General features: G+C 40.7%; 1 protein-coding gene and 1 long non-coding RNA gene across 6 annotated transcripts in view; one reads left to right on the forward strand and one right to left on the reverse strand.

Annotated features, from left to right (window-relative positions):
* Positions 1-21,118, reverse strand: part of LOC138403671 (uncharacterized) — a 331,305-nt gene that overhangs the window by 100,187 nt on the left and 210,000 nt on the right. The window lies entirely within an intron of this gene.
* LOC117991513 (putative leucine-rich repeat-containing protein DDB_G0290503) overlaps positions 1-21,118 on the forward strand; it is a 71,566-nt gene that overhangs the window by 45,978 nt on the left and 4,470 nt on the right. For all 5 annotated transcript variants that reach the window (XM_069505044.1, XM_069505045.1, XM_069505048.1 and 2 more), the window contains 6 exons: positions 58-417; positions 920-1,051; positions 2,623-2,784; positions 14,056-14,220; positions 19,453-19,570; positions 20,331-20,510. In XM_069505044.1, coding sequence (XP_069361145.1) covers positions 58-417; positions 920-1,051; positions 2,623-2,784; positions 14,056-14,220; positions 19,453-19,570; positions 20,331-20,510 — 1,117 coding nt within the window. The remainder of the gene's footprint in view (positions 1-57; positions 418-919; positions 1,052-2,622; positions 2,785-14,055; positions 14,221-19,452; positions 19,571-20,330; positions 20,511-21,118) is intronic.

Below are 21,118 nucleotides of genomic sequence, written 5' to 3' on the forward strand. Positions count from 1 at the left end.
TATAGTCTTTGGGTTAACCAAGTTATTCAGGAACTTAAAAACCCAAATATTATACAGGTGGAGCAACTAGAAACCCAAACCAGAGAGATGAACCAAATAATAGCCGAACTAGAAACCAAAAAAGCTGCAACGGACGACCAACTCAAAACCACAGAGGAAAAAATCGGTTTACTTCGTGACATAATCGCTGACTTAGAAAATCAATTGGAACAGAAGACTTCAAGGGAAACAGAAGTGTTGGAGCAGTTAGAACAAATGAAGAAGACAATAGACGAAAGGGACAGCAAGATGAGAGCGGTTTTGGGGGAGTTGGAATCGTTGAGGAGTGAAAGAGTCGACCAGAGTGAAGTGACTTGCCTTAAATGTTGTCAAGAAGAAGACAGATACATGGAACTGGTGGAGAAAGTTAAAGAACAGGTATGTTTACGTGATATTTTTGAGGAACGATGAGTATGATAATTAATTTAATAGTTGATTAATTTTTAATTTAGTGATATTGATAAAATTATGAATCTAAAAATTGATGTTCTCTAATATTGTAGTTTATTTAGGTAAGGACGGCTTTCCCAATTTCTCATTCAGTTAACATAAGATAAAACTTTCTCGATTTTGAACATTGACAATTTCAACATATTACGTAAAATTGAGGTGATTTTGTTTGATGGCAGCCTGTTTTCTACAACTGCTCCCCTGTCAATGTCATTCAAGTGCTAAAAGAGCCTTATCGTTCTGTAGTATGTCAAGCCTTCTATTAGGTACAGAAAATTGGCACATTTTTACCGGCCAATCTCATATGTGCCTCCCTCAAGCTACTTGACGTTGGCAAAGTGCATTGTGCCGGTCTGGCACTACAAAAAGCCACCAAACAAGAAAAGAAGAAGGTTTCTCCAGAGGTTTTAACTGGAATACAATGTATCAGGCTCGCTGCTTGGAGGAGAAGCTGGCGCGCAGCACGCGGCGCCTGGAGCGCGCGCACGAGCGCAGCTCCGCGTGCACGTCCGAGCGGACCGAGGACGTGTCCTTGCGCGACCAGAAGGACACGCATCTTGAGGTAGGGAGGCTTGAGTTTTTTATATCAAAATAGCGAGCAAACGAGCCCTCCTGTTGTTAACTGATTACCACCGCCCAAACATTTGCAGCACCAAAGGAACCGCCAATGCCGGTTTTTTAACCGACTTCAAAAAAAGGAGGAGGTTCTCAATTCGTCGGAATCTTTTTTTTTCAAGATTTTGTGTGTTATTCTTCCTATTTCATTTGCACTCTATTACTTTATTTGCTTCTTAGGAGATCTATAGAGCGTACTTAGAGGAACCCTGGTCGTTACCAAGGTTGCCCCCACTCTTTAAAGAACGCTCGTAGAGTCAAAAGGTGTGTGAACCCCTTGGCAATTCTATTATACTCCTTATTTGTACACCATGACATATACCAAAGAATACAGACATAAAGGAAATAACAAGAAGGAAGACGAATACAAAAGGTGGCCGTGATATAAAAAGAAAAGTTGACTGACTGACTGACTGATCTATCAACCCACAGCTCAAACACTGGACGGATCGGGCGGAAATTTGGCATACAGACAGCTATTATGACATAGACATCCGCTAAGAAAGGATTTTTGAAAATCGAATCCATAAGGGATGAAACAGGGGGTTGAAATTTGTTTAGTCCACATGTAGGAAGTCGGGGGCATAAGCTAGTCGCTTAATAAGGGTTTTAGCCAGGCGACTTTAGAATTACGACTAAGGGCGTATTCCCTATTCTCCTTATTAAAAACCCTTTAAGTCTAATGCATCTTTATAAAAGTCTTATTCGCAGTATCCTAGAATATGGTGCCCCAGTTTGCCGCCGAGTATGCCGACGCCGTTGAATCAGTGCAAAGACGTTTCTTACGAAGACTTCTCTTTAAATTCAATAGAAAGCTTGTCAATTCCTCTTATGAAGACAAGTTAAAATATTTTAAACTCGATTCTCTATGCTTGCGCCGTATGCTACTTGATACAATCCTACTGCATAAAATCATCAACAATCAAACGGATACCACACTTTTGTCAAAAATAGGTCTAAATTGTAAAATCCCAAAACTCGCAACTCGCACTTACAACGTATTTCCAACTAAGCCCTGCCGCACTGTTTTTGCGACGCACTCTTTCCTCAATCGCATTTGTCATCAATTTAATACGCTTCATCAGAAAGATCGACAGCTAAATATTTTTAATTCTACGACAACCTGCTTTCGTCGTAACGTCATTATCTCCCTACGAAAGGGAGCTAGTTAATCAGTTTGTAATGAGACTTAACCGATTTAACGTGCTAATTCCTTATTACATTTTGCTTTACTTTACTGCCTTTTAAAGTCATAACATCATTGTACCTAAATCTTCTGTACTAGCCAGTTGTTAACTTTTATGCTATGTGTCCTTTAGTTATAAATTCTTTTGTATGTAAATACTTGTGTATGTGTAAATGTTGTTGGTTAGTCAAATAAAATAAAATAAAAATAAAAATAAAAGTATTCAAATTAGCCGCAAAGTGCTGCGCGGAGGCATTGCGGCTGTAGCGCTATGGCCGCGTGACACTTTGCGGCTAATTTGAATGCGCTCTATTATTTTGTTCTCGTTGTAGATGAAATCACCGGAGTCCAACCCCAGTCCCCGCGTGGAGCCGCTGTCGGAGCTGTCCCGCGTGTGGGAGCGCCTGGAGACGCACTCTCGCGCGGAGGACGCTGCGCTCAAACGCATCGCCGACCTGGAGATGCAACGCGCGCAGCTGAAAGATGTAGCTCAGGTTAGTCAGCTCTCGCGCGGAGGAGGCCGCGCTCAAACGCATCGCCGACCTGGAGATGCAACGCGCGCAGCTGAAAGATGTAGCTCAGGTTAGTCAGCTCTCGCGCGGAGGAGGCCGCGCTCAAACGCATCGCCGACCTGGAGATGCAACGCGCGCAGCTGAAAGATGTAGCTCAGGTTAGTCAGCTCTCGCGCGGAGGAGGCCGCGCTCAAACGCATCGCCGACCTGGAGATGCAACGCGCGCAGCTGAAAGATGTAGCTCAGGTTAGTCAGCTCTCGCGCGGAGGACGCTGCGCTCAAACGCATCGCCGACCTGGAGATGCAACGCGCGCAGCTGAAAGATGTAGCTCAGGTTAGTCAGCTCTCGCGCGGAGGAGGCCGCGCTCAAACGCATCGCCGACCTGGAGATGCAACGCGCGCAGCTGAAAGATGTAGCTCAGGTTAGTCAGCTCTCGCGCGGAGGACGCTGCGCTCAAACGCATCGCCGACCTGGAGATGCAACGCGCGCAGCTGAAAGATGTAGCTCAGGTTAGTCAGCTCTCGCGCGGAGGAGGCCGCGCTCAAACGCATCGCCGACCTGGAGATGCAACGCGCGCAGCTGAAAGATGTAGCTCAGGTTAGTCAGCTCTCGCGCGGAGGACGCTGCGCTCAAACGCATCGCCGACCTGGAGATGCAACGCGCGCAGCTGAAAGATGTAGCTCAGGTTAGTCAGCTCTCGCGCGGAGGAGGCCGCGCTCAAACGCATCGCCGACCTGGAGATGCAACGCGCGCAGCTGAAAGATGTAGCTCAGGTTAGTCAGCTCTCGCGCGGAGGAGGCCGCGCTCAAACGCATCGCCGACCTGGAGATGCAACGCGCGCAGCTGAAAGATGTAGCTCAGGTTAGTCAGTTTACTACTAGCGGATACACAGAGTGTAACCAGAACGCTAGCAAAAACTTAGCGTTATTGTTATACTCATCATGATCAACCCATCACCGGCTCACTACAGAGCACGAGTCTCCTCTCATAGTGGGAAGGGTTTTGGCCATAGTCTACCACGCTGGCCATGTGCGGATTGGTAGACTTGACACACCTTTGAGAACATTATGGACAACTCTCAGACATGCAGGTTTCCTCACGATGTTTTCCTTCACCGTTAAAGCAAGTGATATTTAATTATTAAAAACGCACATAGCTTCGAAAAGTTAGAGATGCGTGCCCGGGATCGAACCCCCGACCTCCGATCAGAAGGCGGACGTCCTACCGAATAGGCTATTGTTATACTACCTAAACAAAATCCAATATAAATAACCATTTGCCTCATTGTAATGTATTAATAAAAAGCTGTTTTAGAATGTACAGGTAAAGAAGCCCTTTTATATTATGATACCCCACTTGGTATAGCAATCTTACTTTGAAATTCGAAAGTAGCAATATTTGTTCATGAACACATTTTTATTGTTTTCTTGTGATGTAACTACAAATTCACGGTTTTTAGATTTTTCCCCTAATGTCTGCTATAAGACCCGCTTACCTGCCAAATTTCATGATTCTAGGTCCACGGGAAGTACAGGGTACTTCCCGTGTTAGGTGTAGGTTTCTTGACGGACAGACAGACAACAAAGTGATCCTATAAGGGTTCCGTTTTTCTTTTTGAGGTACGGAACCCTAAAATCAAAAAATATCCTCCGATATCTCTAATCAGCCGCGTTAATTTATTCGATTAAAATTCTTGACACGTAGTACATAGATTTACATCCTGTATCGCCGCGTCCAGTCGACCTTGGCGCCAACGTTGGCACACGTCCAACGCCAAACTGTCCATCGCCACGGTTCGTCACCGGTTCACAAATACGCGGCGTTTGATCTAGCCATGCTAATGACGCTTGGCGCCAAGCAGAGGGCTCGACGAATGTTATTGTGGTGTGCTTGTTGGCATTTCTCGAGTTCCGATTACGGCTTTACGGTTTGTCTTTAAGATGCTTACAGAGAACAAAAACTTTGAATTTCTTTAGATTTTCTCCAAAGGGGGCAGGTATTTTCTAGCCCAGTGCGCTCTGTCTTAGGCCTCGTTTGCCTCTCCGTAAACGCACTCATACAACGCCATATGTTTAAATTCAGTGCGGGCCGCGCCGCCCATCGCAACGCGCGACGCCCCGCGTCTCTGTAAACGAGGCCTTAGCTGCATCAACATTTAAAAAAAAAATCCTTTATAGGCAAACGCTTGATCATAATCACACCTGATGGAAAGTGATGATGCGGCCTAAGATGGGACGCGTTTACCTAGAAGATGCCACCAGGTCTAATTTTAGCCAGGGGCTAGTCCAAAAAAATGTTGTGATAGTCAACAAAAAATCCACTTAAAATAAGTGTAAGAGATCGCGTTTCTGCGTGGACTTTCCAATTATAATGAGTTTTTATAGCGAGCCAAGTTTCTAACGTAACGTTGCTGAATCCGCCGCGTTGCGTCATTTACCAAACTAACGATGATAGATATAATGGCGCTGATTCTGTTGTTTTTTGCTAAACTAAATTTAGAGTATCTGCATCCTCTTCTTTTTAATATTGGTAAAAAAGGAGGGAACATGAATTTTATATTTTTAACGACTCTAAATTTTAGTGCACGCTACAAATTTAAATGATACGCTCGCGACTGGCAGCTAAATTCACGAGGTTCGACAGTGGCCCTACCGCGGTTGTTTGACAGCTACAATGTCACGATCGCAATCATCTCTGATTGGTTAATGCTCGCTCACTATTGGTCACAATGCATTGTTGCAACAAGAATCGCACAAATTCAGCCAATCAGAACAATTGAGATTGTAATAATGATTGATGCAGGTTTTAGACAATCGCCCTACAGCTCTAAACTAGACTTAAAACTGTCAATCTATGTGTGTCCTTTTCATATTATATTAGTAAGAAGAGGATGCAAAAGCTCTAAAATTTAGTTGTGTTTTGAATCAGTACCAATGTTTACCTATTTTTATATTCATTCAAATTTTTTCACTCCGAGAAATCTGGTTTTTCTTCGTAGAAACAAAATTTTTTTTTTTCCCCAAGGTAAATTGACGATCTTCCTAACGTAGTGGTTAACGCTGTGTCTTTGTCTTATAAATAAGTAGTTCTGGGTTCGATTCCCGGCTGGGAGGCAGTTTGGAAATTCATGATTACTAAATTAGCTTAGCTCTGATCAGCCTTCTGATTCGCTCGCTCATTTGACATTTATTTTTAATCCATTGATGGGGTTTTACGAAAAAATATTTTAATATCACTCAATGAAGCAGCAATGTTTCTACATTCCAACCAATGTCAATTAATGAACTCGGTGGACGGTGGCTATCATATTTTAGTGTTAGACACTGAGTTTGCGAATCGCCCCGCTGCGCTGGTCTGATCTCGGTCCGATTCACTAGCTAGTTACTAGATGATGAGAAATATTTAAAAAAAAAATATGATCTTGTTCATGATCAAATCGCGCTGTACCAGAAAGGTCGTCAGATATAAACTAGGCTTCAGGATAGATCCAATTTGCCGTGACCCGTGAATCATCGCTTACCGGGTTCATTGTTAGGATTATGTATAATCGACTCTATTGCATTTGCTCTGTTCGCTCTTGTGTCGGTGTTCAGGGATGAGAAGTAATTTTTTTTAAACTGGCTGTTGCCCGCGACTTCGTCTGCGTCCCGTGGGAACTGTCTTCGTAAACTGACTGTGTTCATGCCAACCTATAGTGCTGACAATAATTACAAACAACAAAAAACAATTAACCAATTTGGTGCAGTCGTTCGAAAGGTAGGCGCGTACATACATTTCGGCGATTTTTTAAAATCTTAATATATAAAAGGAAAAGGTGACTGACTGACTCACTGATCTATCAACGCACAGCTCAAGCTACTGGCCAGATCGGGCTAAAATTTGGCATGCAGATAGCTATTATGACGTAGGCATCCGCTAAGAAAGGATTTTTGAAAATTCGCCCCCTAAAGGGGTGAAATAGGGGTTTGAAATTTGTATAGTCCACGCGGACGAAGTCGCGAGCGTAATAAAAGCTTGTAAAAGTTTATTTGAATCAAAATATTTCTATTCTGTTCTAAATCTGCTACAATAATGGCATTTAGAGTAATGGCATCGTGCTGTTCCCTGTCTTTTCCTGACAGCGACAGACAATGCCCATTATTTTAATTTACGACATAACTTTCTTCATATGAAAACCCTCGTGAGAGGTTTTATGCGCTTTTTACTGGCGCACTGCAGATGTTTGTAAATGATAACGACGGGGCTCGCATTGTCTAAACACATTAAATGCATGCTCGACTTTTAACACGTCGTAAAAAGTAACCCAATTAAAAGTTGCCCAATCTCATGTCAAATGCATAACAAACATGAACCTATGGTCTACTAAGCACAACCTAATTTTAGAGTATTCGCACCCTCTTCTTACTATTGTAATATGAAAAGGACAGAAGCAGTTTGACATTTCTAAATTTAATTTTTAGATGGTAAACCCGTGATTTTAGCACGCACTCGCGAACCTACTGTTTAAATTTGTATTGTGCACTAAAATTTAGAGTCTTTAAATGTGAAAGTCATGTTCCGTTCCTTTTTTAGCATTAGTAAAAAGAAAAGGATGCAGATACTCTAAATTTAGTTTAGAGAGAGACGAGAGAATCGGGGCCATTGTGTGCCGTGACTTTCTAAACAAATCGTCAGTTCAATTCCTTTTAAAAAGGGATACCTAGACAATTATATTGAAAAACTTAAATTTAAATTAAAAGCAAAATAAAACAACATTAAATTAAAACTTGAATAAATTAAATTAAATCTAAAACATCATCGAGACCACCGCATCGCAGCGAGGCATTGTACTCAAGATGCTGACAGCATTACCCCTTTGAATGGCCAAACTAATTCTTTGACCATCAGGTGACCCGCCTGCTCTTTTGCTTGCTATTTTTACTAAAAAAAACCGGCCAAGTGCGAGTCAGGCTCGCGCAATGTGGGTTCCGTTCTACAGTCGTATTTTTTCGACATTTTGCACGATAATTCAAAAACTTTGATGCATAAAAATAAATAAAAATCTGATTTAGAATGAACAGGTGAAGACCTTTCATATGATACCCCACTTGATATAGTCGCACTCACTTCGAAAGTTGAAAATACTAATTATTAGTTCATGACCACAATTTCATTTTTTTTTGTGTGATCTAACCCTAAATTCACGGTTTTTAGATTTTTCCCCAAATTTCAGCTATAAGATCTACCTACCTGCCAAATTTCATGATTCTAGGTCAACGGGAAGTACCCTGTAGGTTTCTTGACAGACAGACAACAAAGTGATCCTGTAAGGGTTCCGTTTTTCCTTTTGAGGTACGGAACCCTAAAAACAACACACACCTTCTAATATACACTACACAAGTTTTACTCTGAGTTCAATTCACAATCACAAAGTAAAATTACTTGGATTTTGTCAACGGTGTCTGGTCAAGTAGGAGGTCTAAGCAACGAATTGTTACCATTCTACAATAATCTAAACACATTTCAAAGGAAACGGTGACTGACTGACTGATCTATCAACGCACAGCTCAAACTACTGGACGGATCGGGTCGGATTTTTGAAAATTCAACCCCTAAGGGGGTGAAATAGGGGTTTAAAAATTGTGTAGTCCACGCGGACGAAGTCGCGAGCATAAGCTAGTCAGTAATAATACACAACACCGCACAGTAACCGATAGGTCTATTATAGTCTAGTCAATTTATTGTAGACTGCAATATAGTCTAGTCAATTTATTGTAGACTGGAAAGTCACTTATAGTTAAGGCGCTAAGTTGTCATCAAATCAAAACAAACATGTCAATCTATAACAAGAGTAGAGAAAACCTGCGCGTGCGCCGAAATAGCTGTCAGCCCTACACGTTGTTTTAACACTCACACACCCACGTGCTATGCACACATGCGTAGAGTACGTTTGTATGAGAGCTAAATATACAATAATGTCGTTCAGTCGGAAATTTATGGACCTGGCATGTTATTTATTGCGATTATTTCTAGAAATTCTCCTAACTTCGATTCCGAGATAAGTATTCTAAACAATGAACATGGATGAGACTATTTTGGGCCATGCCAGTTAAATCCAAGAAGCTTGGTGTACTATAGATTAAATTAAACTTCATTTTGTTTTATCTTTCTACAAGCTTAGAATATAAACTTTGGTAAGAGTAATTTTTGTGATAATATAGTCAAAGATATTTGAAATACCTATGCAAATTCATTTATATTAAAATTCATAAAGAGATCAAAAAATCTTTGCTTTTTCTTGTTTTCTTGGATCAGGATCTTGGATAAATTAAATAAATAAATAAATAAATAATCATTTATTTGTAAAATTAATGAACGTTCCCTTTTCCTCTCCAATTGTGCTAGGAGTAGGTACGACAATAGTGCAATGGGTTGGGGTTTGAACCGGCGACCCTTGCTAATTTCAGTCCCCACCTTTAACCGTTGAGCTATTGAGGCTATAAGGTTACATAGAAATTCGTCTATCTATCTCCGTAGACAGCTTGCATCCCGGAAATGAACATACACTACGTTTCATCCCAGATAATCAAAGAGTTGCTACAGGATTTTTAAAAACGATCTTACGCGAATGAAGTTATATAAAGTTTCCAAAACTCATTTCACAGCAATAAAAGCTATGCTATTTTCACATAATTCTCTAGAGAAAAATTAGCTTTATGCACAATACCCGCAAATACAAGTTAATTGGATAATCGGCAACTACGAGTAACGCTTCCAATTACCGCGTCCAACAATTCACACGCTCGCTGCACTTTGATCCGCCGCCCGCCCAGTTCCCAGCTGTAGCTCGCGGCTTTCAGTCTGTTCCCATGTTCCGCGACGTGTTCTGCTGTAAAAAGGTCTTTACCAAAACACCATCGTGTAAATTCACCTAATCATTATTCTTCATAACCTCCACCGCCATTAAGAGCGGTTTATTCGTTGCGCACCCCATATAAACTCAGTTTGTCTCTCATTTAAATACTAATCAATCAAACTCAATGAAATTTTGTAGATGGTAGGAACCAATATCTATATTTGCGGTTTTCCAGATATCCGTTAAAATATTCAGTTTAAAAGTTACACGTCATTAAACCCGTGTAACTTTAAAACTAGTTGTTTTTACGAAAATCTGGCAAACGATGAACATATTAGTTTCTAGAACGTATCTACAAATGTACGCCGAATTTGATTGGCTAATATTGAAATGAGAACCAAAGTATAGTAAGCGACAGGTCGAGGTGGCAATCGGGGTGGGGCGCCCCGCACACCCGCACATCCCCCGCGCTAACCCGGTGCGGGATCCCCGACTGACATCTCGACCTTCGCGTATTATACGTTTGTATGGTGCGTGTAACGGAGAGACAGCTTAGTGTCCCAGTGTCCATGTGTAAAGCGTAGTTGGTAGCACAAAGGATCGGCACAATGTAAGCATTTCTCGCAATGAGGTGTGATTAGTGTGGGTGTCGGTGATGTTTTTGTACAGTCAGTTCAGGAGGTACGTTGCTATGGGCCTGCCGGATTTCACGGTGAGTTTGCATTTTTCATGTAATAATCGATATACTCACTTTTTTAATTGGTTAAATTCTGACTCGAGTTTATTTTATGTACTTACTGTAGATTTTTTTTGACATAGTTGTTCAGATGTGAGACGGTTTTGTAGCTACTAACATTATTATTTTCTACAACATTTTATTTTTATTCCTTGCATATATTTTTTTAAGTGTATCCTGTATTCTTACTCTCTGTAATTTTGTTAACGATAAAGTTGTTTTAAATTAATTTAAACTAGCTTATGCTCGCGACTTCGTCCGCGTGGACTACATAAATTTTAAACCCCTATTTCACCCCCTTATGAACCTGTATTTGCAAAAACCTTTCTTAGCGGATGCCTACGTCATAACAACTATCAGCATGCCAAATTTCAGCCCGATCCGTCCAGTATTTTGAGCTGTGGGTTGATAGATCAGTCAGTCAGTCAGTCAGTCACCTTTCCCTTTTATATATTTAGATAATCGATAGACTTTTTTTTATTAAAATTCAGACTCGAGGTTATTTTAAGGGCTGTAGAATTTTTTTTGTCGTTGTTAAAAATTTGATATGAGACTGCCAAGCTACAAAACATTGTATCTTGGCAGCGACTAACATTTATTTACCACAACATTTCATTAACTGCCTTCAGAAGTTCTTTGCATTAATATTTTGTAACTTTTGAGATTTGTTTACGGATGCTTCTAGTGTGAACACAAGCTTATCACAATAACACAGTCACTAGTAATTTGCGATTTTTGTGTCAACGTTTTTATTTAGTGATACCGTTATCAATCTATATATATAAAATTCAAAGTCCTGGCTGACTGACTAACTGACTGAAAAATTGGTATTTGGGTTTTCGGTCACGTTTTCTTCAGGTTACGTGTCAGCTAAGAAACGACTATGAGAAAAATCGCTATCTGAAAGGTCGATGTTTCAAAAAAATTAAATATCACTCGCTTTAACGATGAAGGAAAACATTGTGCTCTATAATGTTCTCAAAGGTGTGTGAAATCTGCCAATCTGTACTTGGCCAGCGTGACGGACTATGGCCTAAGCCTGAGAGGACGAACCGAGCTGAGTAGTGAGCCGGCGATGGGTTGATCATGAATATGGATTTTAAACGTCCACTTTTATTAGAATCGGATATATTCTTATATCGAAGTTCAAAACTGGGCATATAACTTTTCAAGAAGCTGTAAAACTCTCTGGCAGTGTAATTAATACAAATACAGCGTAGAGGGATTAGTAACTGAATCCCACTGCAGTAGTTTATAGTTTCCTCGCCTATGGGTAGTGTTTATCACCACTACAACATTAAATGTATTTATTGAGGGGAATGAAAGAATTCGACATTGAAATGTGTGAATGAAAGTTGTTTGGGAATATAAAGTTTGCGAATGTACTAGCCGAGCCTACTTCGCTCGTAGTATTTTTGACGGATCGGGGCAAATCGCATCGCAGTCTTAACAAGTACACAATAGCAATTGGCATCACTTGACTCGGCGGTGATCTTGTACAGTACGTCAAATCTCTTTATTATGCAGATGGCCACAATGATAGAGGTTAGCTGAGGTTAGTCGGTGCAACACAAAAATGTTTCCAGCTCTGCGAAAGAAATTCTATTTATATTCGTACTAGCTTATGCCCGCGACTACACTTTCGAACCCCTATTTTACCCCCTTAGGGATATAGTTTTTCAAAAATCCTTTCTTAGCGGATGTCTACGTCATAATAGCTATCTGCATGCCAAATTTCAGCCCGATCCGTCAGAAGTTTGAGCTGTGCGTTTATAGATCAGCCAGTCACCTTTTCCTTTTATATATTTAGATATAGATTTTTTCATTGATGTTGGAAGGCCACCCCACCCTCTCTATATTCTGTGGATTTGTTCATTGTCTAGTTGGCAACAATGTTTGTGTTCACAACCCAACGAAACGTTGGATATAGTCGGCAAACAATGAGTACACGTTATTATTTGCAATTGTTAGCACAGTGCTATTGCTGTAAATGCGCACTATAAAAACAAACACGATTTCTATTTGCGTGGGAAATTATGCAAGAAAATTGAATAAATCACCTAATTATGCAAGAAAATTCTATAATAACCTTATGATTTACGCTTATTTCGTAGTTTAACGACATATTTCAATGTAGATAAACGTCGCCCGACCCGACCCACGACCACGGCCCGTGGTCGGAATTGGGTTGAAATATCGACATACAATAACATGTAAACATCAAATTGTTCGTGTTATGTACCCGTTATGTACATTAAAATATATCTACAATTTTTATTACTAAGTAAATGAATTTTCTTTTACGACATAATATTTTTGTATTTCTACACAAACCTATCATCATCATCAACCGATAGACGTCCACTGTTAGAAATAGGTCTCTTGTAGGAACTGCCACATTTCAATGTCTTGCGTCCGCCTGAATCCAGCGGCTCCCTGCGACTCGTTTAGCGTCTTGATAAATCCGAAAGGTCGACGGTTCAAACCCCACCCGTTGCACTATTGTCGTACCTACTCCTAGCACAAGCTTTACGCTTAGTTGGTGGGGAAAGGGGAATATTAGTCGTCATGATAAACTTGGCAAATATTCTTTTTAAAAAAAAAGCTTCGCAATCTGTCGAGCTCTGTCGCTTGCTCTGATTCTCCTACGGATCTCCTCATTTCTGATTTCGAAATCACATAAGCGGTCCTGTCAACTTATAATTTTAGTATGCCATACATGGGCCCCATGGGCCATTCGAAATTCTTCTGTTCGCAACTTTAGCGCGAAAAGCTTACAAATGCTGGTTTATTATTCCTCTTGCGTTAGTATTGACCCGAATATGATATATTATGACTCTCATGAGGACTTCTCCGAGTAAACTGGGGCGGGAAGACAAATATAGCTCGTCGACTAACCGCCGGTTACGCGCACTCGGAAACACGCACGTTGCTTTAACTGTGAGGGGAAAACTGAATTTTCCCACACTGGAGCTCGCTTCAAGTATTGTTTTTTTTTTTATCGGGGTATGAGGCGGGCAGTGGCGTGCACAGGATTTGAGACCAGGGTAGGCATTAGTTAGGTTACTGGTAGGCTATAATGAAAAATAAGCATTAAGCTATAACAACTGGGGTAAGCAGTGCATTTATGCATCTATGACCTGCACGCCACTGGAGGCGGGGGACGCTCCACACCCCGCACGTCACCCGCGCTATGCCACACCTAGTTAGCGTGGATGCTGTGCGGATGTGCATGGCGTCCCCATCCTGGTTGCCATCTCGACCTGTCGCGTACTATACAAAACAGTGATAAAGATTCTGTAATAGCTCTATCAATCTTTAATAGGATAAAAGCTTTATAGGTTAACTAGTGGTTTGAGTAATGAGCGTAGGAGTACCCACTCTCAAGTAGTATCAAATGCTTTGTTTTATCGAACAAATTGAGATAATTTAAGTTTGTACTGACGTAGGCAGGAATCCTCTGTCGTTGACACCGACAAAACGTCACATAGGTATGAGTGGCAGAGACAACGCTCTACAAAGCCGAAATCTCATTCTAAAGGTCGATATACAATATTTCTTGCCGGCTTACACATACAAACTTACGCCTTTATAATATTAGTATGGAAGTATGGATGAATTCATAACCTCCCTCTTTTTCAGGGCGTTTGAAGTGTTTTATAAATAAAATATTGTCCTCAGGAGGTGCGTGCTGAGCGAGATGTCCTGCAGGCGCGCATGTCGGAGCAGGCTTTGCGCATATCGTCCTTGTCAGCGCGCCTGCAGCAACAGAGGAACGATGCAGAGGCGCTGGCGCACTCCGCCGCCAGCCAGCTCAGCGTGCAGTTACACGATACACAGGCCGAGGTACGAACACACTTCTTCTTGAGGAAATGAAGAGATCCGTAGGAGAATCAGAGTAAGCGACAGAGCTCGACAGATTGCGAAGCTTTTTTTTAAAAAAAAAAGAATATTTGCCAAGTTTATCATGACGACTAATATTCCCCTTTCCCCTCCAACTAAGCGTAAAGCTTGTGCTAGGAGTATGTACGACAATAGTGCAACGGGTGGGGTTTGAACCGTCGACCTTTTGGATTTATCAAGACACTAAACGAGTCGCAGGGAGCCGCTGGATTCAGGCGGACGCAAGACATTGAAATGTAGCAGTTCCTGAGTTCCTTTTCCGCACTTAGGGCTCTTTTGTAGAGACGCAGCGCGTTGCGAGTCGCGTGGTGCGTCGCTGTTAATTCAAACATATGGTCAAGTATGAGAGCGCTTATGCAGAAGCGTTTATTTGTTAACCGGCGTAGCAAGCGGCGTTGCGCACGCGCAGTCGCATGGAACCACGCGGTGGACACCTAAAACGCGCAACGCGCTTCGTGTCCAGAAAAGAGCCCTTAAGGTCATAGCACATTTAAACGACTCTGCTCCAACACCGCTCCCACCCAACACCGCCCTAAACTAAGACGACTGCTCGCAGTCCACGCGGCGACAGCTAGCTGGCCCCTAGCAGTCGACGCGGCGACAGCTAGCAGACAGCCAGCTGTCCACCCGCCGACCGCTCTCGCCTTTCGCGATAGACGCAGTTCACGATCGGTTTCCATTGAAGCAACTTGTATTTTTTACTATGTCCCGATTCACAACGCGCGAACTAGCAATTATTGCTATTGCACTTGAGGATGAAGAGAGAAGCGCAAGAAATAACAGACGAAGATATTGGGTGCATAAAATGCTGAAAGCAAGACATGCAGAAGGAGAATTTTGGCAGATCCAGAGACACATATTAGATGACGAAGAAAAATTCTACATTTACTTTCATATGAATCGGTATTTATTTGATTACATATTATCATTTATTGAAAAAGACATAACAAAGAAGAATACGAAATTTAGACAAGCAATAACACCAATAGAAAAAATTGCCGTCACGTTGAGGTAAGTGAAAGAGAAACTTTTTTGTAAATTTTGTACATATTTATTTGAAAAAAAATATATAGTAACAATCAGTCTCTAATTTCCATTACTTATAGCTTACAATGTTAACTTTAAATTAGTAAAGAAACATATTCTACCACATGTTAATCTTAGGAATCATTTTTCTGTATAGCATTAGGCAATTCACTGTTCAATATCGGTTCTTCTAAAACTGGAGGATTATTGCCTGAAAGCTCTGCATTGCGGGTATTAAATTCGGAGGGGCCTGCATTATGGAGGTCATAATCCGAAGATCCTACATGGTGGGTGTTATAGCCCGAAGGTCCTGTATTGTGGGTGTTATAACCCGAAGTCGAAGGACTTTCAATATTGTGTCGTGAAGAACCAGCATAGAAATTAGTTTGTTCCTGAATTTCTTGTAATTCAAATTCAGACACCATGTTGAATATTCTAGACTTCAGAACAGATTGGCTGTAACGATTTAATTTTTTTACTGTTGTTGCAATGCTCGAAAAAAACTTGTCAATCTCGTCATCCTTATTTGTCTCTTTTTCTTTGAGTAAATATTGTAAAAGTTGAGCTGATGCCGAGGTACATTCTTGGGTCCCTTTGAATCGCTTTCTTTTAGGGATGTTTGGAAACAAAGAAGAGTTTGCTGAGGTATTTGTTGAAGCAGATTCTGGTTGGTTGGCGACATTAAGTTCTGAGTCATTTGATGACATGAGAGAATCGTGATTTGACAATAATTCGTTAACATCAAAATTTTCGTCCACTTCACTATCATCTTCCGTTAACGATGAAATAGTTTTTCTTTGTTTCATATGCGGCAACAAAAAGACATCTCTTCTTCAAATTGCCATTTTTTGGATGAGATAGCAGCCTGACCACTTTTTGTGCGTGTCTTAACAACTGCCCTTCTATAGCTTTCTCTTAAGTTTGTCCATGTTTTCTTGCACTCTGATTCTGAAAAAGAAAAAAATCGAAGTGAAGAGGTGTCTGTGTGCTAAGGTGTGTTTATTTTGCTAAGAAATATTATAGAGGAAGTTTTTTCAGATACATGATCACGGGAAGTTCAGCAAGGACGTTGAGTTCAAGCTTAGATTAGGCGAATCAACAATCCGATCAATTATACAAGAAGTATGTAATGCAATCATAAACCAAATTATGGGAATTTCATTCCAACGCCAATTGAAGAGCGGTGGAAAAGTATAGCTCAAGGATTTCAAGACAGATGGAATTTTCCAAATTGCATCGGCGCTATAGATGGGAAGGCATGTCAACATCATAGCACCTGCTAATAGTGGTTCGCTGTATTTAACTATAAAAAGCACTTTTCTGTTGTCCTAATGGCTGTGGTTGATGATAAATATAGATTTATAATAGTTGATATAGGCGCTTTTGGTAGAAATAGTGACGGTGGAATATTTGCATCTTCGAAATTAGCGAGACGTCTTGAAAGTAATTCATTACATATTCCAAACGATAAACCACTACCTGGAAGTAACAGAAATATACCACATGTTTTCATAGGAGATGAGGCGTTTCCTCTGATGAAAAATTTAATGAGGCCATACCCTCGTTGTCGTGGCTTATCTGAGGCACAAACTATATTCAATGAACGTTTATCACGAGCACGCAAAGTTGTGGAGGATGCATTTGGAATATTGTACCAGAAATTTAGCATTTATAACAAAAATATTAATGTGAACCCGATACACGTTGACACATTGATACTAGCGACATGTATTTTACATAATATTATGCGAAACTATGAAATAGAGTATCTAGATCAACATGAGATGCAGCAACCAATACATCACAACGAGAATGGTTTCCTGCAACCAATACTAGAAAACGAAATGAACAGTGCCGAAAATGCTTTTAATATTCGAGACTTGTTTTCATCTTACTTTCAATCTCCTGAAGGTCAAGTTTCATGGCTGCATCAAAATATTCAATAACGAGGAAAAAACTTAGAGCAACTTTTACCCTTCATTTTAAAAATATATTTTGTTTTATGAAAAATAAATATCTTATAGACTAGGTACCACAAAAATTATTATTTCAACATGTACTTTAGCTCTGGCTACCAAATTACAAGAGCAATTAATTTTTTCCAAAACTTTTAAAGCGTTACCAAAAATTAAGTGTCACTTTAAAAGCGCACTGTGAAAAAAAATGTACTACGGAAAAATGACCCTGTATAAGAAAAACTTGCTGATTTAATGCCAATTTAAATGAGGTACTCTTTGTTTCGTAATTCTGGTATTATAATCGTTTTTTCATATCAAGGTGCAAAAGATTAGTTTAATTCAAAATAATTTTGAAGATTATCATGCTGCTAGTTAAACTGCTAGTTTTTTGTACGTTGGAATGCTAGAAACATCACTGTGCTTGTCACACTTATAATTTGTGAAAAGAACAGAAACTCTTCACTAGCACCACGTGCCAGAACTACCCAGAACGCCCGTCTTGCAAAGTAGTTCATCTTTTCTAGGAAACAAAAGGATAAAGAAACTATGCCTCTCTTTTACACTAATCATCTTTCCTTATTTCAACAATGCAAATAGGAAGGATGATTAGTGTGAAAGAGAGGCATGGTTTTTACCATACCACCCATACGTGTGGAGGGGCCACACGTATGGGTTTGATGAAAAAAAATTTGAGTTTCAGTTCTATGTATGGGGACCCCCAAAATTTATTGTTTTTTTTTCTATTTTTGTGTGAAAATCTTAATGCGGTTCACAGAATACATCTACTTACCATACAACAGTATCGTTCTTATAGTTTCGGAAAAAAGTGGCTGGACATACGGACGGACAGACAGACAGACAGACATGACGAATCTATAAGGGTTCCGTTTTTTGCCATTTGGCTACGGAACCCTAAAAAATTATTAAAAAATACAATTTTCCTCCTATACGTTTTTAATATAGTATAGACTAGCTGATGCCCGCGACTTCGTCCGCGTGGATTTAGGTTTTTCGAAATCCCGTGGGAACTCTTTGGTTTTCCGGGATAAAAAGTAGCCTATGTGCTAATCCAGGATATTATCTATCTCCATTCCGAATTTCAGCCAAATCCGTCCAGTAGTTTTTGCGTGAAGGAGTAACAAACACACACACACACGCACGCACGCACGCACGCACGCACGCACGCACGCACGCACGCACGCACGCACGCACGCACGCACGCACGCACACACACACACACACACACACACACACACACACACACATACAAACTTTCGCCTTTATAATATTAGTGTGATTGTACGTAGATAGATACATACCTGTTGCAGACAACGTTCTAGCAATAGATTTCCATGTTTGATCCCTTTTGGCAGAATCTGCGTATTTTGCGTCACTGGCATCGTACAGACAGGGATATCTTCGAACTTCTTCTATAAGTTTTTCTTTGTTCATAATGAATGCGTTCAATATCTGCGAAAACACTTGGAAAGAGATCGAACGTGCGGTTTACTCGGTGTAGATACTGACCGACTGAGCGGCGCGGGCGACGCGACGGCGGGCGCGGCGAACGCTAGCAAAGCGCGCGGGCCCCGCGCCCCGCGGCGACCGCTAGCGGTAAGCGCGCGGGCACCGCGCCGACCGCTAGCAGTAAGCGCGCGGGCACCGCGCCGACCGCTCGCCTACAACGTGCGGCCTGCGAGGCGTCAACTACCGAGCAGTCTGACGGCGGTAAGCTCGCTGACAGCGAGCTGTCTGCTAATTTATGATGCCAATGTAAAATATATCTAAAGAGCAATATTTAAAGCCCATATTTGAATTTTATTCTTTTTGCCGGGTGGGAGCAGAGTCGTTTAAGTGTGCTATGACCTTTATACGTAGTTGTCTGTTGTATATGAGACGACTGGTGCGGCTCCCCGCCGGATCACTCTAGCTAGCCGAGATCACTCCAGCTAAAAGCAGGGCCGCCCAGCGGAAGCAAACCAAGAACTTCAGAAAGTGTTGCTGGGGAGCCATAATAGAGGCTTTGCGCTGGGCAGATACACTGTATTTGAGCAGTACGTGTTCGGTGATTCGTCTCTCCATGATCATTGTACACACACCGCTCGGTTCTATTGCCAGGGTTCGCTCTAATTCCCTGATGTACAGCGCTAAGTTTAAGAATTTAATACGACCGAAGCTTTATGTGTCACAGGTCCAAAGATTAAAAGAAGAGCTAGAAGCCAAAGACAAGCAATTACAGCGGATAAAACAGAGTCTGGAGGAGCGGGATAAGAACGGCGACCAAAAACAATCTGTTTATGGAAATTCATGTAAGTTTGTACAAACCTAAGGTACTATACACATCCTATAGACGTCGATCGATGCTATCGATTTAAAATACATTGAGATTAGTCATTTTCAATCGACGTTCCTACTACATCAAAGGTATATATAAGCTAACCCGACCTGGGCGCGTTTGGAACCCTCGTAGCTTTAGTTTTAAGTTTGCGTTATAATTATCACCACTATATCTTACAAATCTAACACCATACCAGACCATCAATAAGCGTAATTTATTACCTATTTTGAATAAATCATTTGACTTTGACTTTGACTTTGACTAAGATATTTATCGATACATTTTCGATCGATGATAGAATGGCTTTCGGATCTTGTTTGGCGATTTTCTATGCCGCTCATTCAATGAACCGTCGGTCGATCGATCATTGATTGTTATATCGACCAATATGCGACCATCAGTCATAGCTACTATATGAAACGATCCTCGCCGATCGACGATATCAATCTAGTTCGGTCGAATATATAAATAAATAAATAAAAGTTTATTCAGCTCACAAAACAAGAAAAGACAAAAAAGCAAAACAAATTTAGGTTAAAAATAAAAAAAATGAAAACTACGAGTAGGTAAACTTAAAACTACGAGTTTGACAGTGCTAAGAACAAAACGATGTATCGTTTGAGCTGAAAGGGCTCCTGCCTCAGCATGTAATATAATACTTTGCATTATTTTATTCGATATTTGTCAGTAGAAATTTTACAGCATTAAATATATTTGTGAAATAATTGTAGGTAATCCTAAAGACAAAGTGATCATATTGGAAAGGGAGCTCTCCAACGCTCAGTCCAAAATCGCCCAACTTGAGTCCATAATCCGGGGCCTGGAGAGTGACAAGGAGAAGCTCCAGGCCACAGTCCGGGAACAGCAGCGGGCTTTAGCTGAGAAGGAAGAACAATTGAATGAAATTATGGGTAAGTTCTCTATGGGTAACTTTTCTATCTGGGTATTGTTGATATGCTGAAATCTGCTTTTGGTTCTTTACATCTTGAGACCCACCAGTTGAATCCATACTAATATTATAAATGTGAAAGTGTGTGTGTTTGTCTGCTCAACAGTTTAACCGATTTTGATGAAATTTGGTACAGCGTTAGCTTACATCCCGGGGAAGGACATAGGCTTTTTACCCCGGGGATATGAAAGAGCTTTCACGGGATTTTTAAAAAACTAAATCCACGCGGCCGAAGTCGCGGGTATCATCTAGTATAAAATAAGTATTTATGAATTTGAATTTAATGATTTTTTAGATAAAATGATCGTAAACACTAGTGAAAATCGATGTTTTCAAAAGAGCCTTTGGCTCTTCTGAAAACATTTCATTTGTGAAGGCGTTTTGTTTTTACAAGACTTTTGCGAGTTTTCAACTGTATTAGGTATGTTATGAATTTGTTAAGATTTACTAATTTGGCCGTTTTGACCATTTATGTAATTTGTAACATTAAAAAATACCATTTAAAATCCCTTACATTTGTTGACTAACGAACTGTAGGTACCTAAATGCTATCTCGGACGTGCACTACGT

The sequence above is a fragment of the Maniola hyperantus genome, chromosome 19 (assembly GCF_902806685.2).
Source record: "Maniola hyperantus chromosome 19, iAphHyp1.2, whole genome shotgun sequence".
Lineage (NCBI taxonomy): Eukaryota > Metazoa > Arthropoda > Insecta > Lepidoptera > Nymphalidae > Maniola > Maniola hyperantus.